The following is a 14,620-nucleotide window of genomic DNA, read 5'->3' as shown; positions in this document are numbered from 1 at the left end:
ATATTACCAATGAGAATTGGACTTTAAATATTGGGCTTTAAAGTATTGTTCATTATTAAACTTTGATATTGCCAGTGAGAGCTAGGTTTTGATATTGCCAATGAAAATTGGGATTTAAATATTACCAATGAGAATTGGGTTTTAAATATTGCCAGTGAGAACTGGGCTTTGATATTGCCAATGAGAATTGGGCTTTGATGTTGCCAATGAGAATTGGGTTTTAAATATTGCCAGCGAGAACTAGGTTTTGATATTGTCAATGAGAATTGGGCTTTGATATTGTTAATGTGAATTGGGTTTTGAATAAATAAATTGCCATGAGTTTAAACCATGAGTTTTGATTATGGATTTGAATTCCATTGATAAAATTGTTCTGCCATGAATTTAAATCATAGGCTTTTCAAATATTGCTAAGTATTAGTATTCTTGGACTTTAAATAAAATAGGATGTGTGTATTGGGTTCATAGGGCCGGTTTTGGGCTTAGCTAAATAATGATAATAAAATTGGATAAAATATGAGTTTTTTGGGCTTTTTGTGATAGTTTATATCATAACCCAATTTAGATAATGAGATATGAAATATTTGTGATAAACATAATAATAAAGCAAAAAATGTTTGGGAAAACTCAATAACTTATTAGTAGTATAAATAGGTGATACTCAAATAAAATTAGGTATATAAAAAAAAAAAGTACCCTAACAATTTGTTACACATTTACTTGACACGAAAAATATGTTAGCAATTCTCATATTTTATGGAATATTTAAAACATAATATTCCAAACAAAGTATACAACTATTTCTAAACAAAATCACCAACAATTAAAATATAATTACAACCATAAATTTTGAAGGAAAAATTAGTAAAATTGACATTCACTTAAACAAACGGATTCAAATGAGTTTCAAACTTGAATTGCTCTATTTATTAAATTGGTCAATTCGTGTCAACTTGAATTTCACATTGTTAGGGTACCTTTTGTCAGGGGCGGTTTTTAGCGCGTAGCCACGTGTCTTCCGCTAGAGGTGTGACTTCGCTAGGCCCAGATTTGTTTTAGGGAGTCCAATCTGGAACTCGACATTAGGCCGCATAAACCAATGGCTTTCGGTGCATTTTAAGCCTACAAAATAGATAAAGTCCAAAGTCTTAGAATCATGATAATGGTTAAAATATAATATGTTTAGCATAATAGTTTTGATTAAATGATTAGTTGAACATCATTGTTATGTTTATTAAGTGATATCCAATATTAGAAAGTAATTAATTAAATGTCATAAGTCCAATAATGGGATGATTCCAATAGTCCATATTCAGCTGTGGTATAATTCATGTCCAATATAATAAGGTATGTTCAACAATGGTTTATGTCCAAATAAAGTATGTCCAGCAATGTTTTATATCCAAATCATATATGTCAATCGGTGGTATATGTCCAAATAATATATGTCCAGCGGTGATTTATGTCCAAATAATATATGTCCAGCGGTGGTTCATGTCCGAATAATATATATCCAACGGTAGTAGATCAATTTATTAATATGTATGTTCATTAATGAAGTATTAGTGAGACCATGGTTTGTAAAATAGTGAGATGATATTAAAGTAACTTGTATCCAGTGGTACAATAATAATGGGTTAACATATACTTAATAATGTAATTTCAAAGATTGAGAAAACATTGACTTATCTCTTATGTTTCTAACTCTAGTGGTATAGCATCACTTTATCCCTTATATGATTTGTAGCTTCAGCCATATAGCATTAGTAAGCTGATAACATTCCAGTGGCATAATAATATGAGTACAGTGGTACAGTAATAATAAAATAAAATATATTCAATAATGTAAATATAGAAATAAAGATACAATGACTTATCTTCATAGTTTGTGACTCCAGCCGTATAATATCAATGGACTTATAATATTTCAGCAGCATGAAAAAATGAGTTAAACAATACAATATGATATTATAAGTCATTTCATGGTGACTTTATGATTGAAGGGGAAAAATGGGTGCAACTGGAGGGAGATAGAATATGTCCAACCGTGTGCATATGTTGGTTAAGTTTATCCCCTTTATCATGCACTTAAATGATTTTCTCCATGTAATACTCTTTTAGTTTTTAATCAAGTATGAATGATATTGTCTTTCATAAGAAGAGCTTTTAATTTTATAAGTTTATGCATTTCATAAGAATAGTTTTAAGTATTAGAAATGTATGTCTTCAATGAGAATGACTTTAATATGAAGTCTTTGTGCCTTTTAGGAGAAGGGCCTTAGTATAGATTTTCATATGTCTTTCATGAGAAGACTTTTGTAATATGTTCTTGGAAGAGTGTTGGGTATCTTTTAAGATATATAGAGATAGTAAGAAATATATATGTTTTGTGAGATGAGGTATTTGTAAGATAGATTAGAAACATATATGTGGGAAGTATGTACGGATAGTTTGTGAGGAATGTATTTGTAATATATATAGAAGTATGAGATAGATAATATGAAGGTTAAATATAGTAAAAGCTATTGCTAGAGTTGTTTTTTGTGTTATGACATTGGTTATGTCACTTTCAAAGAAGAGAGGTATTATAAGAGAAATAGAGAAAGAGATGGGGATGTGTTTATAAGCAGCAAAATGATGATATTTCAGAATAATGGAGTGTGGAAAATATGAGTAGTAGTGTGTAAAAAGCGTTATCTAAGAAGAGAGATTTTGTAAGAGAGATGAAGAAAGAGATGGAGATGTTTAGAGATATGATAGCATAATGAATGGAGTTTCAGAATATTGAGGATGAGAGAGGGATGGATGGTGGTTGTGTTAGTATGTAGCTTGGTCTTCTTTATATAGAGTCAAGTATGTATCTAGATTAGAATTAGTTGAAGGAAAATTTAGCAAATAAGGAAAAGTCTTTGACAAAGTAAGTGGTTTCATTAGTGGGTTTTTGTTTTTTAGCCAAAAGAAAAAAGTTTGAGACTTTAATGCTGCTGGAGCTGTTGTTACAGCTGTCAATCACAGCTGTCAGCTCTACAACATTAGCTACTAGATGACGTCATCTGAATGACATCTTCTGCTAGAGGACAATATTTGACATTAAATTCATGGTTTGGTTAAAAATGGTAAGATAACCTTTATGGGATCTTCCTATTTCTGGTATTGTAGCTGGATGCTAAGGATCTTGACTTAAAATGGTATGATTTCTTTTATAGGACTCTTACTTCTTTGGTTATGGTAGCAAGCTGCTGGGATTGGGCATTAATGGGTTGATGATGTTACTTTTGGACATGTACCAATTGCTTAAGTTGCTGCTGGAGCTACTACAGTTGCTGCTGGAGTTACTGCAGTTGCCACTGGAGCTGTTGCTGTTTCTGCTGGAGCTGTTGCAGCTTCTGCTGGAACCATTGTTGTTATTTTTGGCTAAATTTCCTCTTTTGGAAAATTATATGTTTATTCCATATATAATTTTGATAAGTAATAGACTGGTTGATTGATATTTGATGAAGTTTTTAAAGATATAATTATGGTTTTTTTGTGTTTTAACCAAATCTTGGAGAACAAGGAGAGTATTTAATGCTAGATATGAGATATTAATATAGATTTAGCCACATGTGCTTGGGATTGATTTAAATGAAAATAATAATATAATTTATATGAAATAATATAATTACATTTTTAAACTTATATTATATGATGGACATTAATTTTTAAGTAAAGAGCATGGAAAGTTTAATCATTTTAAGTGTTATGTGGTATGAGAGACTTACCAAATGTTACCTATTGCACACTGACTTGTCAGAGTTCAGGAAATTGGGGAAGATATGCCAAGCAATATAATTTCTTTTATCAACTTTGAATCACTGGAGTTTTGCTGAACATACTTCTTGGCCTTCTAAACCACGACTTTCAAAATTCCCCCGATGAAATTTATGAGCTTGGATCATAAGTTGAAAATGAGATGATGTGCCATGAACTTGAACCATGGGTTTTGATGCATTTTTGTGTAAATATGGACTCTTTTGGGCTTTAAAAGAGATTTTCCCAAAATCCATAATAATATTGATGTGGTACGGATTGCCAATGAAATAAAGCCATGTGGCATGAAAAATTTGTCCTCAACGCTTTTTTTTTTACACCTAATTTTATTTAAGTACCACATTTTTATTTTCAAATACCACTAATAAGTTATTGGGTTTTCCCAAATATTTTTTGCTCTATTATTATGTTAACCGCAAATATTTCATATCTTATTATCTAAATTGGGTCATGATATAAATTATCACAAAAAGCCCAAAAAACTCATATTTTATCCAATTTTATTATCATTATTTAACTAAGCCCAAAACCGGCCCTATGAGCCCAATACACACATCATATTCTATTTAAAGTCCAAGAATATTTATGCTTGGTAATATTAGAAAAGTCCATGATTCAAATCCATGGCAAAACAATTTTATAACTAGAATTCAAATTCATAATCAAAACCCATGATTGAAACCCATGGCAATTTTATCAATGAAATTCAAATCCATAATCAAAGCCCATGGTTTAAACCCATGGCAATTTATTTATCCAAAACCCAATTCACATTGGCAACATCAAAGTCTAATTCACATTGGCAACATCAAAACCCAATTTTCATTGGCAACATTAAAGCCCGCTTTCCATTGGTAACATCAAAACCCAGTTCTCATTGGCAATATTAAAGTCCAGTTTTTGCTGGCAATATTTAAAACCCAATTTTCATTGACAACATCAAAACCCAATTCTCATTGGCAATATCAAAACTCAGTTCTCGCTGACAATATTTAAAACTCAATTCTCATTGGCAATATCAAAAATCCAACTTACATTGGCACTATTAAAAGCTCAAGCTAATTACTTGACACTATTTTATCAAAAGCCCAAGATTATTAATACTTGGCAAAATACTATATCACAATTATTTCACTTAAAAGTCCAATAATAAACAATACTTTAGAATCTTAAACCTATTACTATAATATTACAAACTCATGAAATTTATGAATTATTTATTTTCAAAACCCATAGCAATCATCTTATAAAAGCCCATGGAAAGTTATGATTATTTATCTTAGACCCATGACATTTATTTATTTCAGATCATATTATAAACTCATGTTCACTATCTATCTTAGATCACAACATTCATAATATTTATTTCAAAAACTCATGATAATTATTCATTCTACATGCCCATTATGATTATCTATAGAAAAACTCATAAGAATATCACATTATTCCATTATAGTGGTTATTACCATATTTATTTAAAACCCATGGATATTGCCTCTATTTAAAACCCATGATAAATATTATTCTCAAAAAAATATTGGAGGTCATTATTTAAAAAACTTCAAAGAAAATATCATTTACAAAGTAATCCATAGCAAAAATTATGAGAAACCATACAAGTTGTTATTTAAAGCCCATGAAAATTAATACCCAAAACCTATCATAAATATTTATTAAAACTCATAAATTCATTTTATTTCTACTAACAACTAAAACCCATGTGGAATAAAAATTCATGGCAATATATGGTAGTTTTGTTTATTTTGTAAGGCTCATAATGAGAAAGCAAAAGAATAGACTCAAGTGGAGAGAACCACCAAGTCAAAAGCCCACCAAAATACTCAATCCTCATGGCCAAACCCAACATGAAATCTCAGCCAAAACAGTTTATGTGTGCAAACTGACTCCACTGGAAAACTCCATTCTGTTTTGCCTTCCGTTGGAGGTCACCTCAAAAAGCAACCAAGCTCCCAAAATAAATTAGGAGCTGGCCACCTATTCCTCTGCCAACTCTAACGTGAACGGTACCAGAGGCTGACATCTAAAGGCTAATGGGCAATAAATGCCCTTCTTCCCCAAGTTTTGGTCACTACTTAAGAAAGCCATAACCAAGACCTTCAAGCTCATAAAATCCCCAACCAAATAGTTTATTTTATTACTAAAAATGTATGTAATTGGTTTATGAACCAAGCCCATGAATCTTAAAGAGGAAAATTTGGAAACATGTGGTTTGGAGGGCATAAAGGGATCTCCAACGGAACCCTCTGAAGTGGACTTAATTTTGACACTTGACTTGGGGTGTTGAATTCTACTTCCTAGGGTCCAAATCTCAGTTGTAGTACTGGGATTCCTTCTTAATACCTGCCTTAATCCCATTGGTTGAACACAATCTCAGAATTCTTAGCATTTAATGTAAGATTATACTGATTTTTACCCATATGTGACATTGCCCAAAGAAGCATAACAGCCCCAAAAGCAAATCTCCCATTTTAGGCCAAATCCTAGGACAATTAAGTTTATTGTCCTACCCCTGATCAATCCTATGTTTTTGGACTTTGCTAATCAACCCCTTAAGTTTCATTATAAAAGGGAACTACAATCAACTCATGGAAGACAACAAAATCTTATCATAAAATTCCTCACCCATCATACTATTTTCAGCCCATAAGTCAGTCCCTTAATTTAGAAATTAGTCTTTAGTCCATAAATGCTCATATACACTTACCCATAAACATCACATTCTATTTTCTCATAAAATTTCAGCACCTTAAAATGGACACCAACAAACCAATCTAAAATTTCTGAATTTCTTGCCACTTTGCTTGTGGTTCAACTCTCCCCATGCTTATAAATCATTCCCCTTAGTCCACACTCACTTAGCTTCAAACATTCTCTTTCTTTTTCTGCATATTCACAGCCTATAAATGTTTCCTAATCAGTCACAAACAACTCTTTATCCATTAAAGTCTTAGCCTCAACATTAACTCCATCACACCACTACAAGCTTAAATACACACTCACTCAAAAATAGTCTATACTACACCATTCATGCCCCACATTTATATATTCCAAAAATCTTAGTTTAATATGTGCTGCTTTGAGCTAGAATTACTTTCTCCCTTTATTCCATCCTATTTTTTCCTCTTTTTATTTGTAAATATGAAGCCTTTAATCCTTGTTTATTGTTATTATGATGAAAGTCATAATGTTTTGGATACTATGAAAGTTTTCCTTTATGTTGACTTAATAATAATAAGGAAAATATATGATTTTTACCATGTAAACACACTTATTAATCTGTTAGCATCTACCGCTGGAGGTTTGTCATTTTCATTGTTGGACCATTTTTCCTCTTGTATACTTGTTATAATGTGCCCACTTTTATATTAACCAACTAAGAAGGAAATGCATAATTTTTACTATGCAAATACATTTATTGATTTTCCAAACATCTACTGTTGGACATTTCCTTACTTACCACTAGACTATTATTTAAGCACTTGTTGTGATGGGCCATTCTTTGTGTTGGCTTATCTTTGCAGGAGGTATTTTTGGGACCTTATTATAATCTTTGTTGGATGCAACCTAGACTTTGAGCAAAATGGGCCTTTCGCACTTCACCGATAGCCTTTGGGCCATGTTCCAACTTCCAAGCCTAAAGTCGGGTCTTAGTCTTGACTCCCCTAACATCATATAGGTGACGAAAAAATGCCCCCAACACACACGAACCTGTTAAGCTTAAATCTTGGCATGCTAATTCGCATAGTGTTTGGAATCAAATATTGCCCCATATTCAGATTACATTAAAATTTAAAATAGGTAAACGACTTACAGCAAAGGAACATTCTCAATCCCCTGTTTGGGGTGAAGCCAAAGCCACTTTCCTTGCTACGTCCATAGTAATAAATCTTGGTTTTAAGTTTGTGAATTTTGAAGGTGATGCCAAGGTTGTTATTGATTCTATAATTTGCTCATCTTCTGATCCTCCATGGGAAATCTCTTCCATTATCTCAAACATCCACAACCTTTTTTCCTTACTTTTTTATTGCAAAATTTTCCTTTTGTTATTGATTATATAATGAGCCTGTTCATCACTTAGCTCGTTGGGCATGTATTTCTTCAAATTGGGGACTTCAACCCATCTCTTCCATCCTTCCGTGGGTCTTTTGTAAGGAAATTGATGGATAGGTTCCCCCTTGTTATCTCGGCCTTTTTTGGGGTGTGTGCCTCCCTTTCTTTCTTAATAATATCATATTACTTATAAAAAAATGGTTATGTTAAGGAATACCCTTAGGATAATTATTAATAAACTATAATGGAAAGTTTTGACACCACTTTTATTAGAAATATAAAAAATTGTTAACAAAATTAATTGTTTTATCATTTTTCTATAAAATGTTTCAAAAAATAGTTCTTAAAGTAGTGCCTTTAGGGCTTTTGTTAAAAAAAAAAAAAAAATGAAGAAGGGTAAACGCCTTACACAAGGAGAAACGATACGATTTCCTTCGCCATCGTTTGGGAGGAGGGAATAGAATGGAATGGAAGGGAATGAAAAGAATAATTTTAGAATATTATTCCCTTCCTTTGTTTGTGTTTGAGAGTTTTAATGAAGGGAATAGAAAACCTATTCTCTTATTTGAGAGTTTAACCCTTTGTTTGTATAGGAGGGATTTGGGAAGAAAAGAAGAGAAAGGGAAGGAAATGAAATAAATTAATTTGTTTGTTTAGGAGGGATTAGTGTGAAGGAAAGGAAAACAAAGGAATATGAACAAAGGAAACGTATTCCTTTGTGGCCCACCATATGCTTTCCTCCCAATTTGGGAGGAAAATGAGAGATAAAAGAGAGTACTTATGGTGGGACCCATCAATAAGGTGTGTTTCCCCTCATTTTTCCCTTACAAATCAAATAAGGGAAAGGAAAAAAACTTATCCTTTCTCTTCCCTCTCCTCTCCCCTCTCTTCTCTCCTTTCTCTTCCCTTCCCTCCCCTTTTGTTTTACCAAACTAAGTGTAAGTGGAAGGGAATGAAACACTTATACCTCTTTATTTCTTTAAAATCTTAAATTTTTATTTCTCAAAATTGGAAGAAATGAGAGGAAATATAATTAAATTTAATAAACTTTTTTTACTAAAACTCATAAACACTCATATATATTCAATTCTTTATTTTAAAATAAAGATTTAATAGTAACATTGTCATAAAATGATTTCATTCTATTTTCTCTATATTATTCTCAATAAGATTACTTATATTCCATTCCATTTCCTTTATATTACCCCCAATCATCCAATCAAGATTATTTAATTACATTTCATTTCTTTATTTTCCATTTCTTTCCCTTACATATTTTTCATTCTATTTCATTTATTTCCTCTTTTAATATCATTCCATTCTCTTGAATAAATCTTGTTCTCCCTTGGTCGTTTTTACTAGTGAAAAAAAAGGAAGAGACTCCATTGTTAGATTACGGCCAAACCAGTCACTAGAAAATAGAATGCAACCGTCACTTAACTGTATATCTGTGGCAAAACTAACGCATACATAAAGTGTGAAGAGTGTGTGAGAATCTCGAGTCAACTATCAACCATGGCTGCAGCTGTAGCTATAAGCAGCACAGTGAAGTACGGGATCATCGGTGTGGGAATGATGGGCAGAGAACACCTCATCAATCTGCATCATCTTCGCACAGAAGGCGTAGCTGTTGTTGCCATAGCTGACCCCCATGTCCCTTCCCAAGACCTTGCCCTGCAATTAGCTCAATCCTTTAATTGGCCACTCAAGGTACTATTGCTTTGCATTCGATTTCATATAAAATTAGATGGGATTTTTTTTTTTTTTTTTGGGTTATTCAATTTTGTATTTTTATTCACAGTACTGTTGTTTAATTAATTGGATCAATGATGGGCACATGAACTTTGGTATTTTAAATGTGGTAGTTCTTCTTGCCACTACTCATATAATTACAAAACATTCAAAGTCCTAATGAGTATATTTTATTCTTTAGGGGTTCTTATCTTGCACACTAGTTTAAGAATTAATGCCTTAATAGAGGTTTTAATGACCTTTAAAAGTTATAAAGGTTTTTTCAGGGCACCGGGAGCTATTGGAGAGTGGTCTCTGTGATGTACTGGTTGTGTCAACACCAAACATGACCCATTATGAGATTCTTATGGATATCATCAACCACCCGAAACCCCATCATGTATTGGTGGAGAAGCCATTATGCACGACAGTTGCTCACTGCAAAGAGGTTAGTAATCTCTACATAGAGCTTATCTATTATTATGGCTTGTCATTTTATATGTTGTATAGCATAACAAATCACACTGTATATGTAAGATTGGGAAGCTGTTTTGGAACATCATGCCCATTTGTTTAGATGCGCTGTATTAAATACTTGAACTTTGTTCAATTGACGATTATGGGATTGTCACAAATTGTCTCACTTTTTGGTGGCTAACCTGTGGTGGTAGGGAGTCTAGAATTTGATTTGGGTCAATGGCTTATGACTTCAGTCTTCAGGAATTAATGGGAAGATGAATATGCGGTTTAAAGGTCACAAAACCAATATGACACATAAAGCAAATAATTTACTAAACAAAACCAATTTGTTCCATGAATCCATGATGAAAGTAGTATATGTCACCATTTTTTTGAATGATATACTGGGCACTTGCATGATCAATGTATGAGAATAGAGAACCAATCACTTAGGCCTGACTGAGTTGAGTTTAATGCGAACTTAGGCATTATAGTCATTTGAGGCAGCATTCATTAGATTGTAGCATTTCCATGTCATGAAGGTGATTCCTTAATGAGACAGTTAGCCTAATTTTGGAAATTTGCATCACATAGATAAAAATGTAAGTCATTTTCCTCATTTTAAAGAAGTGCAACATGATTGACAACAAGGTACCTTTGTTTCTGTGCTACAGCTATAATGCTAATGGATATAGTCAATACTGCTTCTAAGGTTTGAATTTCCTTGACAACCAGATGAGCCATGGTGAAAAAGTAGTGAACTTTCACGATTTATTTGTTTAGCAGAAAAAGGAAAATCTCTAGATTTATTTGGTCCAATACTATTTTATCAAAATTCTTTTTTGCAATGTGTTGAGAAGAAGGAAAAAAATATAGAATAAAATGACTGAAGTTTATCACAAACAGAATTATAACTTATTGACCAGCACTCTACATTAGTTAGTTGATTGCCTTCAGCTATAATTTGTAACTGAATTACATTTGAATACAATTGTGTAGATTCTACATTTAGTAAGACTTGCATGCTCTTCCATTTTGTTTTAGATTCTAGATTTACACAGTATTTTAGTTGTTTCTTTCTCTGTTTATTACATATTCAGTTATCTAATTTGTTACATGAGCATACCAATTATATGTTTGGAGGCTACCCTGTTATCTAGTTGATTGCCTAGGCTTAATTACTTATTTTTGTTTTTCACTGATTGAGCAGTAGTGTGTGTGTGTAATTCAATTGTTTCAACAAATGGGGGAGGCATTGCCACTGGGCTACGAGGCTTTTGGCCTTTGATTGAGGAGTAATTGGGGTTTCAAAAACTTTCTCTTTTATTGCTAAAAGATTAATCGTGGATGAACTGTGTCTAAGTAGCGTAGAAAATTGAAGAAAGAGGTATACTGTTTTTGTATATGGATGCAAAAAGAATTTGTTTTTTATTTTAGGCTAGCACCCAAACCTGATCAGAGTATAATTTGAAGTATAGTAGAGATATTTTTCTTAGTAATATCCTGTGGCTTCACCGCTTTCATTTCATTGACATGCACATATTTTACTGAATTCATTAATGATGTTTGTCTAGATATGATAGTAAACATCCAGATTATGCACGGAACGTCTCTCCCTGTCTGTCTTCCTCAAGTTATTGATGTATTTCATATTTTGTCTTTGGAGTTAGGTCGTAAATGCTGCTAGAAAGAGGCAGGATATTCTTGTACAAGTTGGTCTGGAGTACAGATACATGCCACCTGTTGCTAAACTAATAGAAATAGTTAAGGGCGGAAATCTTGGACAGGTTAAAATGGTGGCAATCCGGGAACATCGTTTTCCCTTTTTGGTTAAGGTATATAATTGAACTCTTTCCATGTTTACAGTGTAGAAATCCATCTTACAGACTTATGCTTGTGATAGGTCAACAATTGGAACCGGTTCAATGTTAACTCAGGGGGAACACTGGTAGAAAAGTGCTGCCACTTCTTTGATTTGATGAGGCTGTTTGCAGGTGCAAATCCTGTCCGTGTGATGGCTTCTGGAGCTATTGATGTTAATCACAAGGATGAAATATATGATGGAAAGGTAACTTTGACGTGATAAAAAATTGGCAAGGATGTTATAAACAAATGGAATGCGTGAAAAGAATTTAGTGTTACAGGTTTAGCTATTTGTTAACATTTTAAAGGTGTTGAATCCTGCAGAAATTAGAAAGTCATATACCCAATTTAATTTGAACATGCTTCCAAACTGTACCACTGGTTCACATGGTTGTCACAACCAGTCTCCCAATCACTTAAATAAAGCAAGTTGGCTGAGCATAGTCTTATTTTTCCATGCCTTGTTCATGTGAAACTATTTATTATGTTTATACTATTTCAAGCATGGTTTGGTAGATAATATTGTTTATGTCGTTTGGAGGGGTTAAAAGATGCGCTGCTTTTAGCATTTGCATTCTAATAAATGGATGATATTTATCCAAATTTACTATCAATAAAATAAGATGTTATTATCCCATTATACCAGAAAGAAAATGAAACCTTGATGATGGAACTTCATTTTTTGATTTAGTGAAGTTCAACCAGGTAGTTGTGTGTGTTTTTATTTTTTATTTCTATTTTATATATACTTCTACTGATTTATTACCTCCACCCCAAGACCTCTACAATGGCAGACAACACTTTTTGAGAGACAGAGAACACTTTCCTATAAGAGCATGGACTATAAGACATGACTGTGGCTTTAGGTTCCCACTTTCACATGCATACCAGGGACTCTAATTTGTAAAAATCTAATCACTATTTTTTTTCCGTTGGTAAAAAGAAGGCATAAAACAAGCTCAAAGACATACTTTGCTACCATGTTAATAAAGTAGGTAATATATGTTTCTTTTGTTGTGCAATGACTGGCTGTCATTTAGATAAAAATGACAATCTGGAAACTTAGCGTTTTGAATAGAGAATATTGTACCTGAAGTTTCTGAACAGAAGCTCTGGAAAATATCTTCATTCTACTGAAATCTCAGATCTTTGAATTTTGGAGCCCTCTATGTTTTGTTCACCCTCTTGTTTATTCACTAAGTTTTTTTTTTTTTTTTGCTAAACATTTATTCACTAAATTTTGTGTTCAGGTACCAGATATAATTGACAATGCATATGTTATTGTTGAATTTGACAATGGTTCTAGAGGGATGCTCGACCTCTGCATGTTTGCTGAAGGCAGTAAAAATGAGCAAGAAATATCTGTTGTTGGTGACACTGGGAAGGTAAAATTCTCTCCCTCTCTGATCACTTGCAGTGTGTCCACAAGTGACAAGTGACAAGTGACCACGGGGGCCAGTATAAGACAATGTGACTTATTTCATGTAGTTGCCCACATGAATTTCCACTCGAATTTCATGATTACCTCCCACATGCAGTTGCCTCTTATGGAATTTCCACTTGAATTTCTGGTGGACCAGTATAAGACACAGTGACTTATTTCATCAGTTGCGACCATTAATTGCATTTCCCTGTGACCTCTCTAGTATTTGCTTTTGTTTTGTGCATGCATGCAGGGGAATGCATGTGTTTTCCCTTTCAGCTTGATTAAAATTACAAGTATGCTACAGGGGGAGGCCTTTGTTCCTGAGAGTATTGTACGTTTTGGTACACGAGAGAAAGGAAGAGATGGTGTCCATACTTTAAAAGCTGAGGATGACCGAATAAAGTGGGTTTCTTTCTCTAAAAGTTTAATTGTTTTAAATTGTGAACATCCATGGAAACTCCAATTTTCATGACTACAAGGAAAGCCTTTATATATGTCAATTCTTTTAACTAAGTTCCCAATCAATTGGTTTTCAGATATGATGGGCTGCATCATGGGTCTAGCTACTTGGAACACCTTAACTTCTTGTCTGCAGTTCGAGCTAAAGGTGGCCAAGCTCCTGCAGTGGGTTTGCAAGATGGTTTGATTTCAGTTGCTATAGGAGTTGCAGCACAGCTCTCCATAGAGAAGGGCCGATTTGTTCCCATCGCGGAAGTCATGGATTAATAGTGCAGTGCTTCTGTTTGAATTTTGATCTTTTGGTGGCCGTGGAAGTTGTAATTCAGTTATCTTCCCCTTCCTCCTTTGTTTAGGTGTAGAAATGGCTGTAATTGTATATCGGGTGGCCTACATTAAAAGGGATTAGCCTATAATAAAAGTCTGCCATATAATGCAAAAATTTTACTTTCCTTGTTTCTGCTAACCTTAACAGATTTATTTTTGGGTCAATGCCTAAACCCAGTGCACAATAAATAAATAAAAATGCTATGATATCGTGATTTTTAATTAGCCAATCAAGGAACTGTAAATTCTTGAAGTAGTTGAACCAGTAAAAAGGGCAAAGCTATTCCCAACACCAAATAGATAGATGCCCACGTTGAGACTGATGACTCTAGAAGATGGTGGTTAATTGGTTTTACAGAGGAAGCATGAGTAGGGGAAATTGTTAAAGCACCTAGGAGCTATGGACACAACCCCATGGCTTTGCCTTAGTGATTTCAATGAAATACTGGAGCAAAAGGAGAAACAAGGTAGTTACCC

At 33.3% G+C, this 14,620-nt stretch overlaps 1 protein-coding gene across 1 annotated transcript; it reads left to right on the top strand.

Moving 5' to 3' along the window:
• Positions 1-9,184: 9,184 nt before the first annotated feature.
• On the top strand, positions 9,185-14,282 carry LOC115969761 (inositol 2-dehydrogenase/D-chiro-inositol 3-dehydrogenase). Its single transcript, XM_031089372.1, has 7 exons — positions 9,185-9,591; positions 9,890-10,060; positions 11,742-11,906; positions 11,975-12,139; positions 13,185-13,319; positions 13,665-13,762; positions 13,897-14,282. The coding sequence occupies exons 1-7, from the start codon at positions 9,397-9,399 to the stop codon at positions 14,084-14,086; spliced, it is 1,119 nt and encodes a 372-aa protein (XP_030945232.1). The 5' UTR covers positions 9,185-9,396; the 3' UTR covers positions 14,087-14,282.
• The last annotated feature ends 338 nt before the right edge of the window (positions 14,283-14,620 follow it).

The sequence above is a fragment of the Quercus lobata genome, chromosome 12 (assembly GCF_001633185.2).
Source record: "Quercus lobata isolate SW786 chromosome 12, ValleyOak3.0 Primary Assembly, whole genome shotgun sequence".
In the NCBI taxonomy this organism is placed as follows: domain Eukaryota; kingdom Viridiplantae; phylum Streptophyta; class Magnoliopsida; order Fagales; family Fagaceae; genus Quercus; species Quercus lobata.
Note: the sequence above shows the minus strand (reverse complement) of the source record. Positions and strands in the feature narration are given on the sequence as shown.

Bases quoted from the DNA above. Each gene is read 5' to 3' on its own strand.
- LOC115969761 (XM_031089372.1), top strand. From the start codon at position 9,397: ATGGCTGCAGCTGTAGCTATAAGCAGCACAGTGAAGTACGGGATCATC. The intron at 9,592-9,889 runs GTACTATTGCTT...AAAGTTATAAAG, and splicing joins CCTTTAATTGGCCACTCAAG to GTTTTTTCAGGGCACCGGGA. The intron at 13,763-13,896 runs GTGGGTTTCTTT...ATTGGTTTTCAG, and splicing joins GCTGAGGATGACCGAATAAA to ATATGATGGGCTGCATCATG.